We start from the raw sequence: 19,018 nt of genomic DNA on the forward strand, positions 1-19,018 counted from the left end.
CTTAACTACCCTGCATCAGGCCAGATTTTACGAAAGGACATTTGAAAATTATTGAGAGATCCGTCTTAAGCAAGTTATTTGAAAACAAGTATTTCAACTACAGATTTACCTTAAACATATATTCTCCTTCAGTAAGTATTTCAAACAGAGATCACATAATCCAACTAGATGAAAAGAAGTGTGGTATTTGGGGGGGAGGTAATGATTGTAGGATGGGGTAAAATCATCACTGACATTTTAACTAAAAAGAGAAAAGCACGTGGACTGAACAGGACATTTCCTATAAGCATCTGCAGTGGCTGCTCTGTCACTTCTTTGCCTGGTCTTGGTAAATTATGCCAGCTCTCAGTAGACAGAAAAGCTGTAATTCATTGTCTCCAATAATGTAATCTACATTTATCACTATTTTAATTATGTTGAATCTTAATTTGCTAGTTTCATTGCAAGAAAATACACCTTACTCATTTTTCCAAATAGACAGCATCTTATCTGTCTCAAAGGTTGCAGTTTAAAATTAAATCCTTCTCTCATTGCCAACCAGATCACACTTATAACAAATTACCTCTATTTGCTTTCTTCATTAAAATATTATTTTAATTAAGAATTCATTTTCTAAGCAAAATTCCTACTGATCTGAATAGACAGATTTGTCTAAAGAGAGCGAACTGTGATGAAGTTCCATTGAAAAGATTAAAATCATGTCTAAAGTAGCTATTTACTTTAAAGTAGAAACTTATATCGCCTCTTTTTTCTAATACTCAATTTCTACGCTTTCTTCATGAAGTAAGCTTTCAAGATCCCTTTAAAATTATAACCATACATACTTTGGCCATATTGTAGAAAAAACCAAAACAAAACAAAACTTGTTTTACCATAAAAAACCCCCACATGCATGAAGAAGCTCATTAACAAAAATGAAACAAAAACCCACCAATATTTAAGATGAACAATAATCATACAATCAGTGCAAGAATTAAGCTTGATTCAGAGCTTCAGTTAAATTTAGAGTGAAGTAAACTCGTTTTGACCAAATTTAACATTACTTTTTTGCCAGTAGAACAATAGTTGCTTTATTTAAAAAACGGGTCACCTTTTTAACTTCTGTAATTGTTTTATGTTAATGGATAGTAAATATGGGGTATTTTCTGGATTAGTCAGTGCACATTATGCCATAATAGTTGCTTCCTCCAGCAACATTTCAGTATATAAAATCTCATGGTAAAAAGTAAAGACATCATATGACTAGAGGCTAGAGATTACCCATAAAACAGGCAGACAAAAATCAAAGCTTCTACACACTACACTCCGAAAGCATCTCACCTATTAATTTAATTTTAAATTAGTCTTCATCATCATTTACTACCAGATCTCAAATACTGCAAGAAGTGGTACTCCACTAAAATTCTTATCACTTGTTACACAGAAAAAATGTAGAAGCAGAAGTAGAAAGCTGGTGCGTTTATCTATCTACTGTTCCAAACGAACTAAGGCATGTGGGCAGTCATGTGTTTTACACAAATCATTAGACTCATGTTTTGAATAGCCATCAATGGTTACATCATTAACTATAATTTACTGCAATGACTTATGATTTTCATTTCATAGAAGTGCATTAAGAGTGTGTTCTACACATACATTAACACTCCCCATCATAAAATAAAGCCATTTAACTTTTCACAGAGTGACTTTTATGATGCTGTTACAGAAGAAACTAATTGTAGTTAAAGCATTTATTTTTTAAAAGGTCATGCTTTTTTATCGTAGTTTATAATATTTAAATGTCAGCATATGAGTGTGAATGTGCATGCATGCAAATGCAGGGAACATACGTGTTCAATACTGAACCCGTCCAACAAGTTCTGCAGAAAACACAGAATAAAAAGTTATTTGCATATTAAGCTATAATGAGGTAAAAGAGAAATCTAAATTGTAAATTAGTTTTGGAGACAAATCAATGCTAATGAACAACAATTACTTCAGTCACTGTGTGAATTAAAACAACATCATTAATAAAGCTTAGATGTTCTGCTGGTGAGTATGTCTTTAGTCCCTGGCAGATCATGCAAGACCTAGTTTAGGAAAAGCAACAAACACAAAGGAAGTAAGTTTAAAATTCTTTTGTTTTGAAGCTCCACTTCAAACAAAAACATCAGGAAAACCTACACAACTCAGAAAATCCCATCCAGTTTTAAAGACTGCCCTGAATGCCTGATACAATTTCAGATTTTCACTAGATAACGACAAGAGAGCTTATAAACCTAAAAGATGACTCGGAACAGTTTCTTTTGTTCCCTTTCTTGCATGTAAAACAGTCAGCGAAAAATCAAAATGTTTCCTTAAGAAAAAAAGGGCTTTTGTTTGAGCTAAAAATAAGTCTAAACATCCTGTTCTTTACCTGAATGTTCAAAACCAGCTGTAGGTAGTAACCATGTAGGGAGAAACTACAGAGGGCACTGTTGTATCAGTTTTCAAGAGTTACAATGGTGACAGGGCCCAAGAACAGAAGACTGTCAGGAAAATAAATAACTAACTAAAGAAAGAATCTGGAGTTAGGAGAGCATGCAAATGCACTAAACCTAGAACAATAATAAGGCAAAAAGACTGAAGCTGTATTTCTGAAGGAAAATGGACTGAAAAAAAGTTCACATAACAGACTGTCAGGCTGATAGGAATACTGCAGTGCACACATTTGGCATTTTCCTTTGTAGTACTTTCCATGGAAAAGGTAACTAATCATAGTGCCGCCTTATCCTTTGCAAACAGCAACCTATTACTGGAATCCCACTCATAATCAATATGAAAATGAGTGATGACTGTTATGCAATTCTTCCACAGGCAGAATTTATCAACAGAAAGAATATCTCCATACTGTACAGTCCTTTTACAGCGTAAAAGGCCAGATCTGTTTTATTCCTTTTCATAATGACAGTTACAAATCAATCATTTCTATTTTGAAAATGGTAATGTTGGTGCAATATAAACCAAATGAAATCCCAGCCTTTCCAGAAGAATTATCTTTAAGTATACTGATCAGAAACAGTATGTGTCCAACTGAAAATAATGTAACCATGCAATTGCTGTATGTATGACATTCATATCAATGGGGGGGGTGTTAAATAAGTCAGCTTAAATAACTTAGTAATTGTATAAGAAAGCAAAATTATTTTTACACAAAGAATGAGCTTCAGAGATAAAAATATTTATGAAGACAAATTTGATAAATGTTTTACTGTTCATTTATATGAAAGCTCGCCTGTCCTTGATTTTATTTTATTAGAACTAACCCCAATTACATTTCATTAAACACTAATAAATTTTAAAACATGTATTACCGCTGCCTAATGAGAAGTGTAAATAATATAAAGCAGCCAGTTACCTCAGCACAGAATAAGAGAATCCATTTTTTATATTTTTCATTTTTATCTTTAAAAAGCATGATGAAGATGCCAAGTAAGAAACCAAAGTACTGAAATAAGATATGGATAGTACCGTCCATTTAAATGAAACTGTAGAGAAGAAAGGTATTGCTCTTTTTCAACAACATGGTGTCAAAACCCACAAGAAGCATGCTTTACAGTACTACATCAAACAACATAGGACTTTTATGAACACTGACTCAAATTCACATTTAAAGAGGAAAAGCTACATGGAAGGTATTTCCAAATTAAGTTAGGGAATAACTTCATTATAAACCAAAGAATAAATGCTAACAGAGAAGATCCTCAAGCAAACAAAACATGTACCAGAAATTTATCTACAGCTACGTGAATGAATGAACAAAACAAACAATATCAAAACCACAGACGGTGCCTGTGGATACTCACATCCACATGCATAGGAACTGTGATGGTAACTGTGGAGAAAGGAAACTGCCACAGAAAATTACAATCCAGTATTTTTTTTTTAAATTGCAAAAAACAGATAACACAAATATATTTACCAAGCAAGAGCCCATTTCTTTCACAGAGAATGAAACCTGGATTCCCTTTTCAGTGATTTAAGCAATTGTTTCGATCAACTTGTTAATAAAAGATAAATAAAACCAAAAACTAATGTGATGTCAGAAATGGGTTTCATCCAGGTTTTGCCATCATTGGCTTCCAAACAGGTCCTGTACATGCAATGTTAAGTGGAAAAGTTCACTAAATTTCAAATTCGTATATATTCTGTTGCTAAATCAGATTTTAAAATTGCTAAAAATACTACCAGTCTAGTAATCTGTTTAGCTCTTGGGTTTTATTAGCATTTTTTCTAGCAGTCTAGTTTTGCTAAAATAAAGTTTCATCTTATTTTATTGTTTCCAGGTATTAATAAAATTTCACTAGTATTACTTTTATACTCCTTTTGAAGTGTATATGATTGCAGCCAGGCAGGTTGCATGCACGTAAACAAAACTAACTGTTTGTTAGATACACAGTATTAATAAAAGAAATGCATATTAACCTACTAAATACACACTATAACACTAGGCTAGAACAGGTGAAGTTCTCAAGTTAAGATACATGTTTGTTCTATGTAAAACTTAACTGCATTTTAACTCAGAAATGTTGTAGTTCACTCCTACAGATAGGCAATTGGATCCAAATGGGGTGTTACTGAGGCTGTTGAGTCTATGAATGTCACTTAAATAAAATTCAAACCATGAAAAAAGTTTTGATAACGTTTACAAAACTGACTTAAACATCTTAATGTATTTTTCCATTTAACTACAATACGGAATGCCAAAATGTTAGTAGATGACTCTCTAAATATTCAAGATATTTAACAAGGTATTTGAGGTTCCTTTCTCCCCATGCAACACAGCACATTAAAACCAATTTTACTATCGTAATTTATTCAAAGCTTGATTATGAGCAATAGCTGCAAGAAGAAATACAGCATTGTTGATTCATACACAAGCATTTCACTTAACTACATTGGATAATAGCAGTGCTCCTAAAGGAGTATAAAAGCAAAGTGATTAGAAGTCATTACTGTTAATTACCGTTCACTTTACACTGATAGGGATGAACCTTTTCTGTGCTGAACAAATGGAAAGCTTTTATCTGAAAGTCTGCCAAACTTGGTCAAGGTAGGCACTGAAATAAAGTGTCAGTGACCAGTTCAAAACAACAATAACAAAAAAGCAAAACAAAATCTAAGGATGTATCATCATCCAATTAGTGAGATTCAGTTTTTAAACAGGAAAAGGTTCGAAGGGAATGAGTAAAACTGGAAACTCATACTTCACATTCTGCAATCTCACTGATAAAAGGAGGAAATGTGTGTTTATCAAACTTGCTGTGAGTGCACGGTTCATTTGGCGTCCTGTAAACAATGCCTGGCTGCCCGTTTCCAAATACATGTGAGAATCTTGCAAGCCAGAACATCATATTCAGCAGGCAAGGTCACACTAGAGATGCCCTGGAAATGGGAAATTAGGAAAACCTGGCAATCAGAGGTTTAAAGCTGACCAGAACAAGCCCTCGGGCTTGCTTACCATCTTTCACCACCAGCCTGACTGTCTCTGCTTATTCAATATTAACACAACAAGACTGAGAATGAGTGAAAACAACTCCACACACCTAACAGGGAGAAATACAGTGATTTTTTGTTTACATAAAGCTCAACATTTCTCACGGTAAGAAACTACCTCAAAGATGTTGCTCAAGATCCCTTTCTGGAAAAAAAATTGATCCTTCCTGAACAGTTCAGATGAGACATGGAGAATGACAGGCATCCTGTTGATTAAAAAAAATTCCTTATTCCCATCTCATTTTAAGATTCAAACTAAAAAAAAAAACCCTAAACAAACCATGTCTTGTGAATGGAACAAGATACATAATTATTTTTACACTGCTTAAAACATTGCCAACTATGCAATTAATTCCTACCCTCTTCCCTTAATTCACACTCTTATTCACTGCTGATAACAATGGTCATCCCCTAGCTGGAGGAAGCTACGGAGCTCTGCTCCAGAAGTAATTAAAAGAAAAAATAACAAGTCAATTAAAAAAAGAATCATTGAACATGATGAGTGCAAAGGGACAATTCAAATTCTCACAGATAAAAATCTAGTCATTACAAAAGGTAGAAGAACTTGGCCTATGCTGCATGAAAAACCAGAGAAAATACTTTGTCTCAAAAAAACCCCTTACTTAATGAAGAAGCACAGTTATTTATTTCTTGTCAGTGTAGGTAGACTTTTCATACAATTTCTAAAAGTTCACATTTAACTTTCATGTCTAAAGGCAAAAAGAAGTGTGCTAAGAGATATGGTCTCCAAATGCTCATCAGATCAACATGAGTAGTAGAGGGCCCAAGAAATAAATTCCATTGTTTTATCTATCACTGTTCCCTCTAACAAGGCACTGAAGATTTTTTAGGATGTTTTTTCAATACTGTTGTTGTAATTTCACTTCCTGTACATAAATTCTGTTTCAAATGCTGAGTTTTATATATAAAGTTAATCTATCAAAATATCAAGGGCACAGTAATGTTGATTTGCAATAATCTTGAAATATAGGGGAAAAAATTACAGAGGAGTGATTATTTTGGAAATTCAGCATGAAGACAAATATAATTCCTATAATTTAATCTTTTCTAAAAATGTTGAGAAATATACCTTTGATGAATTAGTCTATACATCTACAAATAATTCTGTTCTGCACACTTCTGAACTCTTTGAATCCCATCAGTGAGAGGGGGAAGCTACCTACTTTGTCTGAACTTATAAACTGCAAAAATAGTTTGGTGAAAAGCATGCTGAGGTCCTCAGATTACAGATTCTTGAAGTCAATCAGGATTCCACAACTAATGTTTAGATCTTTATTTATTATTCTACAATCTAATATTTAGAAGTTTAAGACTCTTAAGAAAATCTGCAAACCTTAATTGTATGAGTTAAGAGTACACTATTAGTCTTTATCGTATAAATACTACGACTGAAGTCATGGGGACTACGGAGAGCTGATTAAAATAGACACCTAAAAGCCAAATTACTATTTCTAAATACTTTATTTTAAACACATTTTATAACAGTGAAGACAGAGAAGCAATGCCTGCAGTAGAATATTACATTCCATTTATTAATGTATTTTTTCCTGATGAGAGCATCTAGACATTTGGCTGTACAAAAGCCACAGAAGTCAGCCATCAGAGTGAATCCAAGAACTCATTTTACCCATTGACTACAGCAGCTAAATTCTGGAGAAGGGTGAAAAGAAAACTTCCTTAGCATGGAAGACTATTAGTAATAATGAGGAACTGAAAGGTTTATCTTCTGTGAGGGAATTAATCCCTGTCCAAAGGCTACAGAATAACCTTGTATTTCATCTACTCATCTCAAACCCTGAAGAATATTTCCTGAAGAACTCCAAGTCTTAGGGAGTTTCACTGAATAATGATAGTACCCAAGTTACCTGTATTCCAGCTGAACCCACACAGCCAAAGTACTTTGAGACAAAATACCGTCTTAAATAACACCTACAATTACACAGCTATTGCAATTTTAACTCTCAGACAGAAATACTTCCTGTCTTCAGTAAACATCAGTCTGGGTCCATTTCAAAAATCATGATCCTGTCCTTTAAAAAAAACTATTAAATACAGGAGTCACACCATATTAGTAAGCTCTTTGTTGCTGTAACTAAAAACCATGTTACTTCTTCTTAGTGACTGAGTTATAAGATCACTGCTCCAGAACATGACAATATTTTAGAAAATAAATTTTCTTTCTTTCCCCTTCCATGTGACTGATAAAATGAAATAGTGCCACAAGCAAAGGCTGTTATTATTCAAGTGTTTCATACATCTAATATATCCAACATCAATTCTTATTCTTCAGCTGATGGTCAATGGGTGATAGCACAATTAATAATCCTTCAGTCCTGAGATCCAATATATTAATTTCTTTCAATTGTACTCTTTACGTTTTTGTAAGCTTGCAGGTTCTGAACCCACAAAGTGCACCACAAAAAGAACTCTGACAGAAATAACATGTTAAAACTGAAAATGCACTGAAAATGAACTTGCATGCTTTATAATAAACAAAGGGAAATATATTACAAAGAAACTATAAATAGAATCAACTTTTTAAATACTAATTTCAAGAAACTCAAGTAATAAAAAACGTTACTGAAAAAGATGATTAAAAAGTTTTTTCTTCTAGCTGTTTTTTCAAGTTCAAGAATTCTACAAGTTACTCCAGCAGTGGAAACTTACCAAATAAAGGCAAAGCCTTCACAGAGCTGAGGAGATAAGGCAAGAAACTTGGAAGAGGACAGAACTGTCTACTGAAACCCAGAACTAACATTAATTATCTTGCATTGGTTTGTATAGTCTGGAAGCTGCTACAACCACTGCCCTAAACGAAAGTTTAGCCATAGTTCCATAAGATACAGAAAACAATCCAACATTCAACCCATCTAACACCACTCCTGCATGCGCTTGCATAAAACATCAATGTATTATTTGGACAAGATCATAATTACATTGAAAAGGAGAGAAAGCAGTTAAATATGCCTATATTGAGAACTATGTTGTAGGAAAGTTTCATAAAAACGCCTCCATGCTCCAGTCTTTCCAACCACTAAAGGGAAAGAAACACAGTTTTCCCACACATTTCCTGGTTTCAAAGATAGCACCATGATAAAACCCTGAAAGGTAACGCAGATAACTAAGAAACTCTAGTGCTTACATGCTTTGCTCGAGAAATCTCCAATACACAAAGTAACAAACATGGACAAACAAGGGTATCAGTAATCCCTATTCAGTAACATGGAGAGTAGATTAAATTATTCCTTAGAGTTCAGGATTTCCATGTCTCACAAAGTAAATATTCTACTACCAGGTGAGGACGGCATAGTAAGATACATTTAGACATCATATAAATAATCTAATATGTTTCAAAATGTATATTGACTACAGAATCTAAAACAGGGCATTAGGCAACTAAAAAATAAATATAGATTTTCTTCATAGCTATCAATCATCTGCATTTGTGACAATAAAATTAGCAGGTTTACAGTCATCAGCAGTCAACATCACTTTCTGTGTTCCATGAACTAGAACAAGACTGTCATCCTGGGTTTCCCAGCACTGCAGGGGATTATTCAGCTTTTTAGAAATCTTGTTCTCATAACATTGTTTTTAAAAACATCAAATAGTTTCAAATTCATACTACTTTTTCAAATGTGTTTTGTTTTTATTTTTTACTAGAGAAGTACTTGCAACGCAAGTGTTCTTTACAAACGGAAAGTGAGGAACATTATGTGATTTTGATCTAGACACACCTTTCCTGTATTCTTGGGCCCAAACCATTTGACAGAAAAACAGAGCTATGTTGGTTTGACCAGTGTTTTGAAATTACGTCCACTCAAGGATGCGTTTTGACAAGGCTTCCGCAAATTCCTCCCCTCCCTTCAACAGAATGCAAATTGAGTTCTCTGTTTAAAACTATTAACATCTGGGGAAAAAAAATCCTAAACCAAACTCCTCAGTGATTCAGACTTACATAGTAAAGCTACAAAACTACACTTATAAAAAAATGTGAAAAAATAAAAATAGAAAGCTTTCAAAGTTACTGTTAACACAAAAGAAAAATGTTCATGTCTTTTTCTTAAAACTAGACTCACAGCTGCTGTAGTTTACATCCCCCTGATAATTTTGCAATTATTCATCAGAATATGCAAGACTTCTACGGAAATTTTGCACCAGAATTTCATAGATAGGTTTGACTGTAAAGACATAGTTATCCAAAGTCTAACATAAAGGCAGAATATTGTTAATAATTACATCTTTAAAATATCATATAGTGGAATTAATGTTTCCATACAGGAAAGAAATAGTTATTTAGTTCCAGACAACTTGATAACTTCTCTTTCAACCATAGTTATAATTATCATGTACAAACTTCCAAAGCAGAAGTTGTCAAGATTTAACATTAGCATTAATTTATGTCAGGCATCCATTTCTCCAAAGACACTAAGAATCGAAAAGGAAGTATCGTCTTAATTGCCACTAATCTGCTCATTTTTAATTAAATTGATCAGTAATTTATTATCTTACCCAGTGGCAGAAAGCCGTTAGTACGCAGCTATAAGAGACAGCATATACTAGCCCTTCTAATTTCTACTACTATCGTGGTTCAAAAATAATTTAAAACTGCTGTACCATACTTCCTTCAATTCCTGTACTGCATGATATGCACATTCCATTTACAACCTCTATGAAGCACTCTAGAGTGTAATCATAGAATCATTTAGGTTGGAAAAGACCCTTAAGACCATCAAGTCCAACCGTAAACGTAGCACTGCAAAGTCCACCACTAAACCATGTTCCTAAGCAGCACATCTACATGTCTTTTAAACACCTCCAGGGATGGTGACTCCACCACTTCCCTGGGCAGCCTGTTCCGATGCTTGATAACCCTTTTAGTGAAGAAATTTTTCCTAATATCCAATCTAAACCTCCCCTGGTGCAACTTGAGACCACACAGCCTACATGCACTGTTCTCCTGGTTTGTAGTCTCATACCCCAACACAGGTGTATGATCTTGATTTTACTTTAGAGGAACACAACTTCCCTGCCAAAAATGTTTAGAACATGCAATATTCGACTCCAACATGGTTGAGGAAACACTATGCAGTCCAACCACATTCTCAGGTCTTATCTACAAGTTAATTTTTTTTTTAAATTGAACAAAGAATAAGCCTGAAGTTTTTAGGTTAATGAATCTCAATTCTCATTTCAATGGAGGAAAGGGGGCTAGAAAATGTTCAATACCTGAATTGAAGACTACAAATATCTTTAGCTGAAGTTTCACAAAGTAGCCAACTAGTTTGATCAATAAAATTAAACATGTATTTACTTTTTTAAAAATAGCAGTTAAACTGATTTTGTGAACATTGTATTGTTTCATTAAAACTTCGTAAAACCATCTGGAGCCAATGGGAGGTTTTCTACTTGTTTCAGTGAGATCTGATTTAATTCCAATGGAAAATAAAATACTACATGAAACATTTTGGAAACAAACAGAGAATAGATTTCAAGTGGTTTAGGAAATACACCCATTATCTCCCTTTAAAGGGTTTTATAGCTAAAAAAGGATTGATACATGTCATTGCATTCTGTGATATGTTAGAATATATTCCAGGGCTACCAGAATCAAAACTATCATTGCAAAATATTCTGTAATATTTTGTGAATGATCTGTGACATACAAACAAATAACAGATTCTAGTTTACAGAGTGTAAGTGTACACAAATGGAAATGTCTAGACATTACTTTCCATACACTGATAAATGCACAAGACCCAAAAGATCTCTCATTCCAGTAATGAACCAATGTGTTATTTCAAATATGAAACTACATAAAACATTTTATTTATAGATAATTTTCACAACTATGTTTTTTGTAGTATATGCCGAGCACTTGTTACAGGTGTTTTCATTAAATAGGAACAAGGTTTTAGCTTGAAATGGGGATTAGTAAGTCTGATTTACACTGGGGAAAAAGGAATAAAGTTATGCTATATATTTACAGTGCCAGGAAGAACAAAGGAATGGAAATAAAACATGTAAAAGTATTCAATTTTTTTCTCAAAGCTTTCCTTAAACACCAAAGTGGGTAATTTACTTAAATTCATAAATGAGTTAAGCAATATAATTGTCCCAAATTATTTAATTCTTTTAATTCAGCATACCTTAACAAGTTTCATGAGGTGGTAAAGGTCTTCAACCTCATCTTCTTGACACGTGGTATACACTCTTCCAGTATTTACACTGGTACCCTTTATGAAACCACGATAGAGTGGCAAATCCAATGCATCAGCATACAGGTCAATGGCATGGTGTCCTACTGTCTGATACATATAGCTGTCCAATTCATCAGTCTGCCCTGCCACAATTAAGAAACAATCATATTAGGTACATTATTTCAACAATTACAGATAATACTACAAAGCACTGACATTAATATTTTTCAGTTCACAAGATGTTTGGTGACAATAGCTCTATAAACATAGGAGGGAAAAAAAAATACATTTCTCCACCCAACAGATGTATGGAGAGGAAGACATCTGTCACAAACATGCTGCCTGTTTGGAAATTGTGGTGTCTATTTCTTCTTTAGTATTCCTCCCTGCTTCATCCAAAATTCTTCTAACAGTCCAGTTCTGCTCTTATTTATATGGTAATTTTAATAGGAACATTCCTTTTAAAAATTAAGCTCAAAGTAAAATCAACTCTTTGCTGCTACTTCCTTAACCAGGAGAAAAATTTAACTGAATTTTCTTACAAGCAGTTTGTAGCTAGCAGGTAAGAACAAAACAGCTAAAATGCAAACATCATGGATTAGAATTAAATCTCAAACTATATGATAAACCATTCATATACAAAATCTTTCAGATAATTTTTCAAACAGATTGATAAAGCAATACATTATTGGTGAAATCTCCACTTTATTAAAAGCTAACACAGTTCACTGTTCTAAGGGTAATTTGTAATACTGGAACTTCTCTTAATTTACACAGACACATCAAGCATCTCTGCTGTATACCTATGTAGCACATCTTGCAAAGAAAAAGGTCTGTAACATTGATCAAGATAACTAATTTGTGATGTAACAATTAGGTCATGTCACATTTGATGCCCTACAACAAATACGCTTTTGCTCAAAATAGGCAAGTCCAAACCCATAATCACAACTAACCAACCTAGACCAGAAGAGTTGATTTAAAAGAAAACTCAGTGGTTTTCAACATACATGAATATGACAAGGTCTTTAAACTGATACTCAGTTCAGAATACACAGTTTCTTTATTAATTGAGACTCTCCAGGCAACAGTGGTACAAGATAAAATAAAATGAATGGCATAGAATCCACTATTGCCTGAAGCACCTCAATTAACTTTCCACAAAATTTCCAACTACATACTTAAAGAGAGCATTTTATGATTTTAATGACAATAGTCTACATTTCTGATGTGGATAAATTAGTTTGAAGACAACATATTTCAACAAGATTAGAGATTATTATGTCCTAGCTACCCAGAAAATAAATTGTTCTTGTACTCCCTAGCATTTGCCAGTTCTGCCCATGACTCATTTGTGATGGCAGCTCCCTTTTTCCTTCGCTTTCTGTGTATCTTCCTACCATACAGTTACCAGATATCAAACTTAATTGTTTAACATATGTTGAACAGTGAACCTACGTTAACATACTTTAACATTCTGCCCTACCAACTGGGAAACAACTCACTTCTTTCTCAAGTCTCACTTCAAGTTCAATTTATGCTCTAGGCCAACACAGAAGTACTCAGCACCCATTTACCTCACCACTGACTTAGACTACCTGAGTTTCTCCTGTTCTCTTTCGCAGAAATAAGTCTAGGTGCAGCCTATGAGGAACTGATCAGAAAACTGGTCCAATCTAAAAGGAATGACACAGGCAGGAAAAAGAAGTGCATCAAAGTCAATTCCAACCTAGATCAGTTCCTCAATCCAGTTCACAAATGCTGGGCTAGAATAATGGAGGAAGATACACAAGGGTAAAAATGAATGAGCAGCAGCAAAACTGCATATTTTTGGCAGCTGGAATGGCTTATGCCAGTTTAAAGCATTTCTAGAAACACAGTGCTTGTTTTGTTTGATGATATCCTCTACCACCTTTTACTATTTGTGCTACTGAACTCACAATCCCTTCATTTACCACCAGGATATTCGTCCTCTCCCTTTTTCAAATTGTGTAAGCCTTTCTTTTACTGATCTTCATCTTCTTCTGTTTTTTTCTCCTTTGAGGAAAAATACATTTAAAATGTCTACACAGCATTTTCTTTTTTCTACCTCTTTTCAAGATTTCTAGATTGTCCTTCAATATGCAAAACTATATAAAAACACATAAAGGAATTTAATTCAGGCACGGCTGTGCCTCCATTGTTTCTAATATAAAAAAAAAATCTGCTATAAGAAATGTGGCTTTCATACCTGTGTTTTCAGCAGGTCTTAAATTGGCTAGAGCAACAATCTGATGCCCAGCACCAACACACTGCATCATATTATAACAGCTGTCCTTCCCACCACTGTAACAAAAAGAAAATAGTGGCAATTAAAAGTTCTGATAAAAGTTTTAGCTCCTTATGACTTTTGCCTAACTACTTAAAAATTAGCATCATCAGAGCTGGTTATAAAGTTTTGAAATAAAAAAAAAAAAGGTTGCAAAATATTAGCAGTAGGAAAAGGATGATTTCACCATGCAATGTTTACTATATATGTATAGTGCCTACGTACAGTATCCATAAAGCTCATATCCAGTTCTGTATCTTATTACTAATCTGAGAGATTCCACAAAGAACAGCCACTTACACTGGAATCCCTTCAGAACAAGGACTGTCTTCTACTCCAGAGATTAATCACTCTGTACTCATTACTAGATAACTTGGATTAAAAAAACCATATCTGCTCCACAGAGTTGCCAGCATTAGCAGTCTTTTTAAATGAAGACTGTCATGTCAGGAATAACATTTATCCTTCATGGGATACATTGCCTAAAGTTTCAACATTTTAAACGTACTTCCCATTCTCAAAGGCTTGTAATTATTACAGGCAGTAGGTTCAGCTGACACCGACAAATTTTTTACTCTATATAAATGCAAACAAAAATAATTACTGCTGATTAAAAAAATAGAAAAATAAACAGAATTATAATCTTCTCTGAGGCCAAGAGATGATACTTTAATACAGAAAATACAATTAATTTTGATATTTATTCACAATCTACTGGAACCTTTTCCACTATCAGTGAGGAAAGAATCCTGCTCTCCTGGTGTAACTGAAATATAGTATTTTCATGGATTGTAATCACCATCAAATGAAATATTACAGTCTAACAATAAAACTAAGAGTGCTCTAGGATACACACTGCTTACAAAATCCACGTTCAGACTCACAGCCTTCAAACAACAACTGCAGGTGGAGATTCTGTGCAGCTTCTTTAAATACCAAGGCACAAAAACCAGTCCAGGGCAGGAACTGGAACAGAGATCTAGACCAGCTCTGTAAAACTGTGTCTTGCCTCAGAGGCACTGAGACATGGACAGGAGAACAGGTAGTAAATGCAGTCCTTGCTACAACAGACCAGTGGTTTCCTTGTGACCACACTATTACTAACAAACTTCAGCATTTCCAAAGTGAAGTTCCCATTTTTATCTAGCCCTCTATGCAACAGCTTGAAAGTGCATTACAGGAATGTAACCATACAGCTATTCCCCTCAATTTCTGCTTTTATCCATGCTAAAATGCTGTATGCTGGCCTTAATTTGCTGTATAATGCAAACCTAAAGTAGAAATAGCATAAATAACACGGCATCCTTTCGTACTTATCAGATTTTCGTAAGCAGTTGCTTATGTTTCAGTGCTATAAAAGTAAATACAAATATGATAATAAATAGATTCCTAATTCAAGGTTCCTCTACCTGACATTATTCTCATGCATACCTACAACTTTCTTCTAACCTACCTATGGACAAAAAAGATTTTAAAAAAATCATACGTTCATTAATTCTGGACACTGTGCTTTATAGCTTGAAAATGTAGATAGTATTCACTTCATAATGTGAAATTTCAGGCTTAACAGAATCATAATGAGACAAAGGCTCTTTTTGTTCTGAATGACTTCATTCTAAAAAATAAAAGCCTCCCGCTAGTTCTGATTTCGACTCCAAACTCAACTTCAGAAAAAAAACTATATGACAGTAGATAATTGCCTATGCTGCTTACAGCACTTCAGTATTCTTTTTTTAAATCAAAAATTAAAAGAACACTAGAATAAATCTATTAATCTTTTCAATTAATTTATTAAAAAAAAGACATGTTAAGACGAGGCTACATTCCAATTTCCCACATTTGACCACCGATTACTTGATCAAAATCTGTAGAGTGCTTACTAGATCACATGCTACCGTACTGTTATTTATTTTCTGTATTACTATTACCACGGCCCTAAAAACTAACCGTACCAAGAAACAAAATGAAATGGTGCCTACCTACAAGGCTTTCTAATCTAGCTGTAAAACACATGATGGTTAAAACCAATGAAGCCAGACAGCCCATGCTGTGGGAGGAAGGTGGACTTGGCACAGTTGCAGCCTGGCTGTTGTCTAATAGATTGTAACAAAGAGAAAAAAAAAAAAAAAAGGAAAAAAAAAAGAAGAAGCTTTAAGAAGAGAGATGAAGGCAGGTACTGAGGTATCCTGGGAACTCCTCTCAATTCTCATCACAGGAAAAAAATCATAAGGCCTTTTTGTAGAAAACTAGGAAGTTGGGCCACAGTCAGGGTTAGTTTTGACAATGTTGCAAGTATGTTAACAGGTAGACTTATAAACAAACAAAATACCAGAAAAAAAAAAAAATACGGTAACCATAAAGGTATGGGTCTATATAAGACTTCTGAGCCAAATTTTTTCTATTGACAAGTGTAACCATTTACAGCAAGAAAATTCTGGAAGAATTAAAGAGTTGGAAAACATCGTATTTCTGGTAGAAGACTGGCTTTGAAATGTCCATGATTTAACACAAAACACAATACAGGGTTTACCCCATAAATACCACCTTAAAGCAAGACTATCAACTTTAAGTGTGGCCAACATTTTAGAAGAAAAACAGGTTGAAGTAGTTTTATATATAATCCTGACCTTTTCAAAAGTAAGAAGCACTTTTCAAATACTTTTTTCCCCTCTGATCTTTGAGGCTAGGTCTGTTACAAAGATTTCAGACACTTTGATGTCTCTTTAAAACTCTTCTTAAAACTACTACTGAAACTAAATCCATCCTTGTAAAATTTCCCATTAAAATAGCAATTGTGTTAGAAACCTGGTTTTAGGATTTTATTTCATCCTGCCTTTTAACACATTCCCCTGTTTAGAGAATATCTACATAAATAAACCTGGAAGACAAAAATCTTATCTATAAAACAAGAAAAAGCACCAAAGCTGATTTTCCTACTCTGTATTTAAGCAACTCTTGAAAAATGTAGGTAACATTTGCTGTGTTTTTTCCTCTTTAGGTAAAGTTTGTAATAATTTGCAATTGTTGTGGCCCAACCCCAATTTCAGCAAGGTTTGCTATCAGACATTGTCTGAGAGAATTTAATACATTAAATGTTAAGACTTCAGTAAATAACTACCGCACCCAAAAATAAAAATACACTGCTCACATCCACACAATCCTTTTCCATTTACAAGTTTCCTAGCTTGTTGTTGTTTAATTTAACTATTATTTCTCAACAAAAGGACACACCTGTCCTTGTTAGAAAAAGAAAATGTCAATCTCTTTCTAAAAAAACCACACAAAAAGGCAGTTACAGTACAAGAACTGCAGAAACCGACAAAAAGCGGCAGGAGCGTGGGGGGGGAGGGAGCAAATACAGCAGCCCCTGACAGATAGGGCTGTGTCCCAAGGGCAACTATCCAAATGAGTGAGCTTCATCTTTTTAAAAACGAGCAAAATGAAACCTCTCTCAAAAGACAGGCTAGAACAATCTACCGTTAAGAGTCCAGAAAATTTATCCTAGGAGAGCTTACGATATCTGGAAAGGAAAAGCACCTGGAAATCCAACTGCAAACGAGCAGAGCTGCCCCAAGTGCCGGGCGTGGGGCAGAGGCCCCGCACCCCCCGGGCCGCAGCTGCCCCCCGCAGCCGCCTCCCGCCGCCGCCTCGGGGCCCGCCCGCCCCGCAGCCCGGCTCCCTCCGCGCTGGGGACCGGGATATCGGGGAGCAGGCGATCGGGGAAAAGAATTTCGGGTGTTGTTTTTTGGTCTGGCTTTTTGTTTGGTTTAGGGTTTTTTTTGTTTGGTTTTGTTGGGGTTTTTTTAAACAGACACGAGCAGTTCTTGACCCTCCCGGGAATAAGGGAAAAGCAGAAGAGAAACTGTTGCGGCTCTACCCTGCGTACAGGCAGCGAACGCCTCGGCCCGGCACTCCAGGCAGGCAGGCAGGCAGGCAGCCCGGCAGGCAGCCCGCCGCCCCGCGGGCCGCAGCGGCCCGAGCGCCGGCAGCCGGCTGAGGGGAAGAGCCCGCCGAAGCGCCATCGCTCCGCGCCGGGGAGGCGGGGAAGGGGGGGGGGGGGGGCGGCAGCAAACGCACGGGCGGGAAGCGCCGGGGCAGGAGGGGTCTCCCAGGCGGCGCTGGGTGGAGCGCGACCCCCGGGCTGCTCCCGAGCAAGCGGGCGGGCGGGCGGGCGGGCTCGGCCTCTCCCCGCGCCCTCCCTCCGCCGCAAGCCTCCGCCTGCGAGCCGCCCCCTCGCTCGCCCACACGGGCGCTCCCTCAGCCCGTTACCTGATCAAAGCCACTACTCTCATGTTGCTCACGGGCCCGGGGGGGCGGTAACGCGAGCGGGGAGGTGCGTGACAGCTGCGAAACGCAGCGGGGAAGGAGCCCGCCTGTCCCGGCCACCCTGGGCCGCGCACGCCGCCGGCTCCTCCGTTGCTACCGCTACCGCTTGGCCGCCTCCCCTCAGTGGACCCTCCTCCCGGGGCAGGCCGGGAGACTGCCTGAGCGGCCGGGAGGCGCGGCGGGCCGCTGCCGCGCCGAGGAGAGGCGGGCCGCGGCCGCCGCGGCCCCGCCAGCCCGCCGGGGCGGCGGAGGCCGGGCGCGGCCCGGCGGAGGGCGCGCAGGGGGGCGCGGCCGCGGAGGCAGCGCGCGGGGCGCCTATGGCGGGCAGGGCAGGGCGGCCGCGCTGGTAGGCCCGGGCGGGCCGCCGGCTGCCGCGGTCGCTGCGGGAGGCGGGCGCCGCCGCGGGGTCGCCCCAGCGTTCCTGCCGCCGGCCCCCGCCCGCCCTTTTTCCTCTTGCCTGCTGCGAAGGGCAGCGGACCCGTTCTGAGCGATCGCTGCGTAGGGAAGGGGGCCGGCCGAGTGAGGCGGCCGGTCCGTCCCCTTTCCCCTCGGGTGACTGCCGGGGGACGGTGGGGCGTAGTCGCAGCCCGCTTTCACCGCGGCCCCGGGCAGGGAGGCCGGCAGGGCCCGCTGTGAGGGGAGGAAGTGC

General features: G+C 37.2%; 1 protein-coding gene across 7 annotated transcripts in view; it reads right to left on the bottom strand.

Annotated features, from left to right (window-relative positions):
* The window catches only part of DPH6 (diphthamine biosynthesis 6), a 216,489-nt gene extending 197,874 nt beyond the window's left edge, over nt 1-18,615 (bottom strand). For 5 of the 7 annotated variants that reach the window (XR_011324769.1, XR_011324767.1, XR_011324766.1 and 2 more), the window contains exons 1-3: nt 18,313-18,473; nt 13,966-14,060; nt 11,685-11,878 (exon numbers count right to left, since the gene is read on the bottom strand). Coding sequence is in view for 3 of the 7 variants with exons in the window: in XM_069784080.1 (XP_069640181.1) it covers nt 11,685-11,878; nt 13,966-14,060; nt 18,313-18,335 (312 nt within the window). In the remaining 4 variants the exon portion in view is untranslated. Of the gene's footprint in view, nt 1-11,684; nt 11,879-13,965; nt 14,061-16,026; nt 16,137-18,312 lie in introns of all 7 variants that reach the window. The other 2 variants (XR_011324768.1, XM_069784079.1) reach the window with 2 other exon arrangements.
* Between the last annotated feature and the right edge of the window lie 403 nt (nt 18,616-19,018).

The sequence above is a fragment of the Haliaeetus albicilla genome, chromosome 5 (assembly GCF_947461875.1).
Source record: "Haliaeetus albicilla chromosome 5, bHalAlb1.1, whole genome shotgun sequence".
NCBI classification, from domain to species: domain Eukaryota; kingdom Metazoa; phylum Chordata; class Aves; order Accipitriformes; family Accipitridae; genus Haliaeetus; species Haliaeetus albicilla.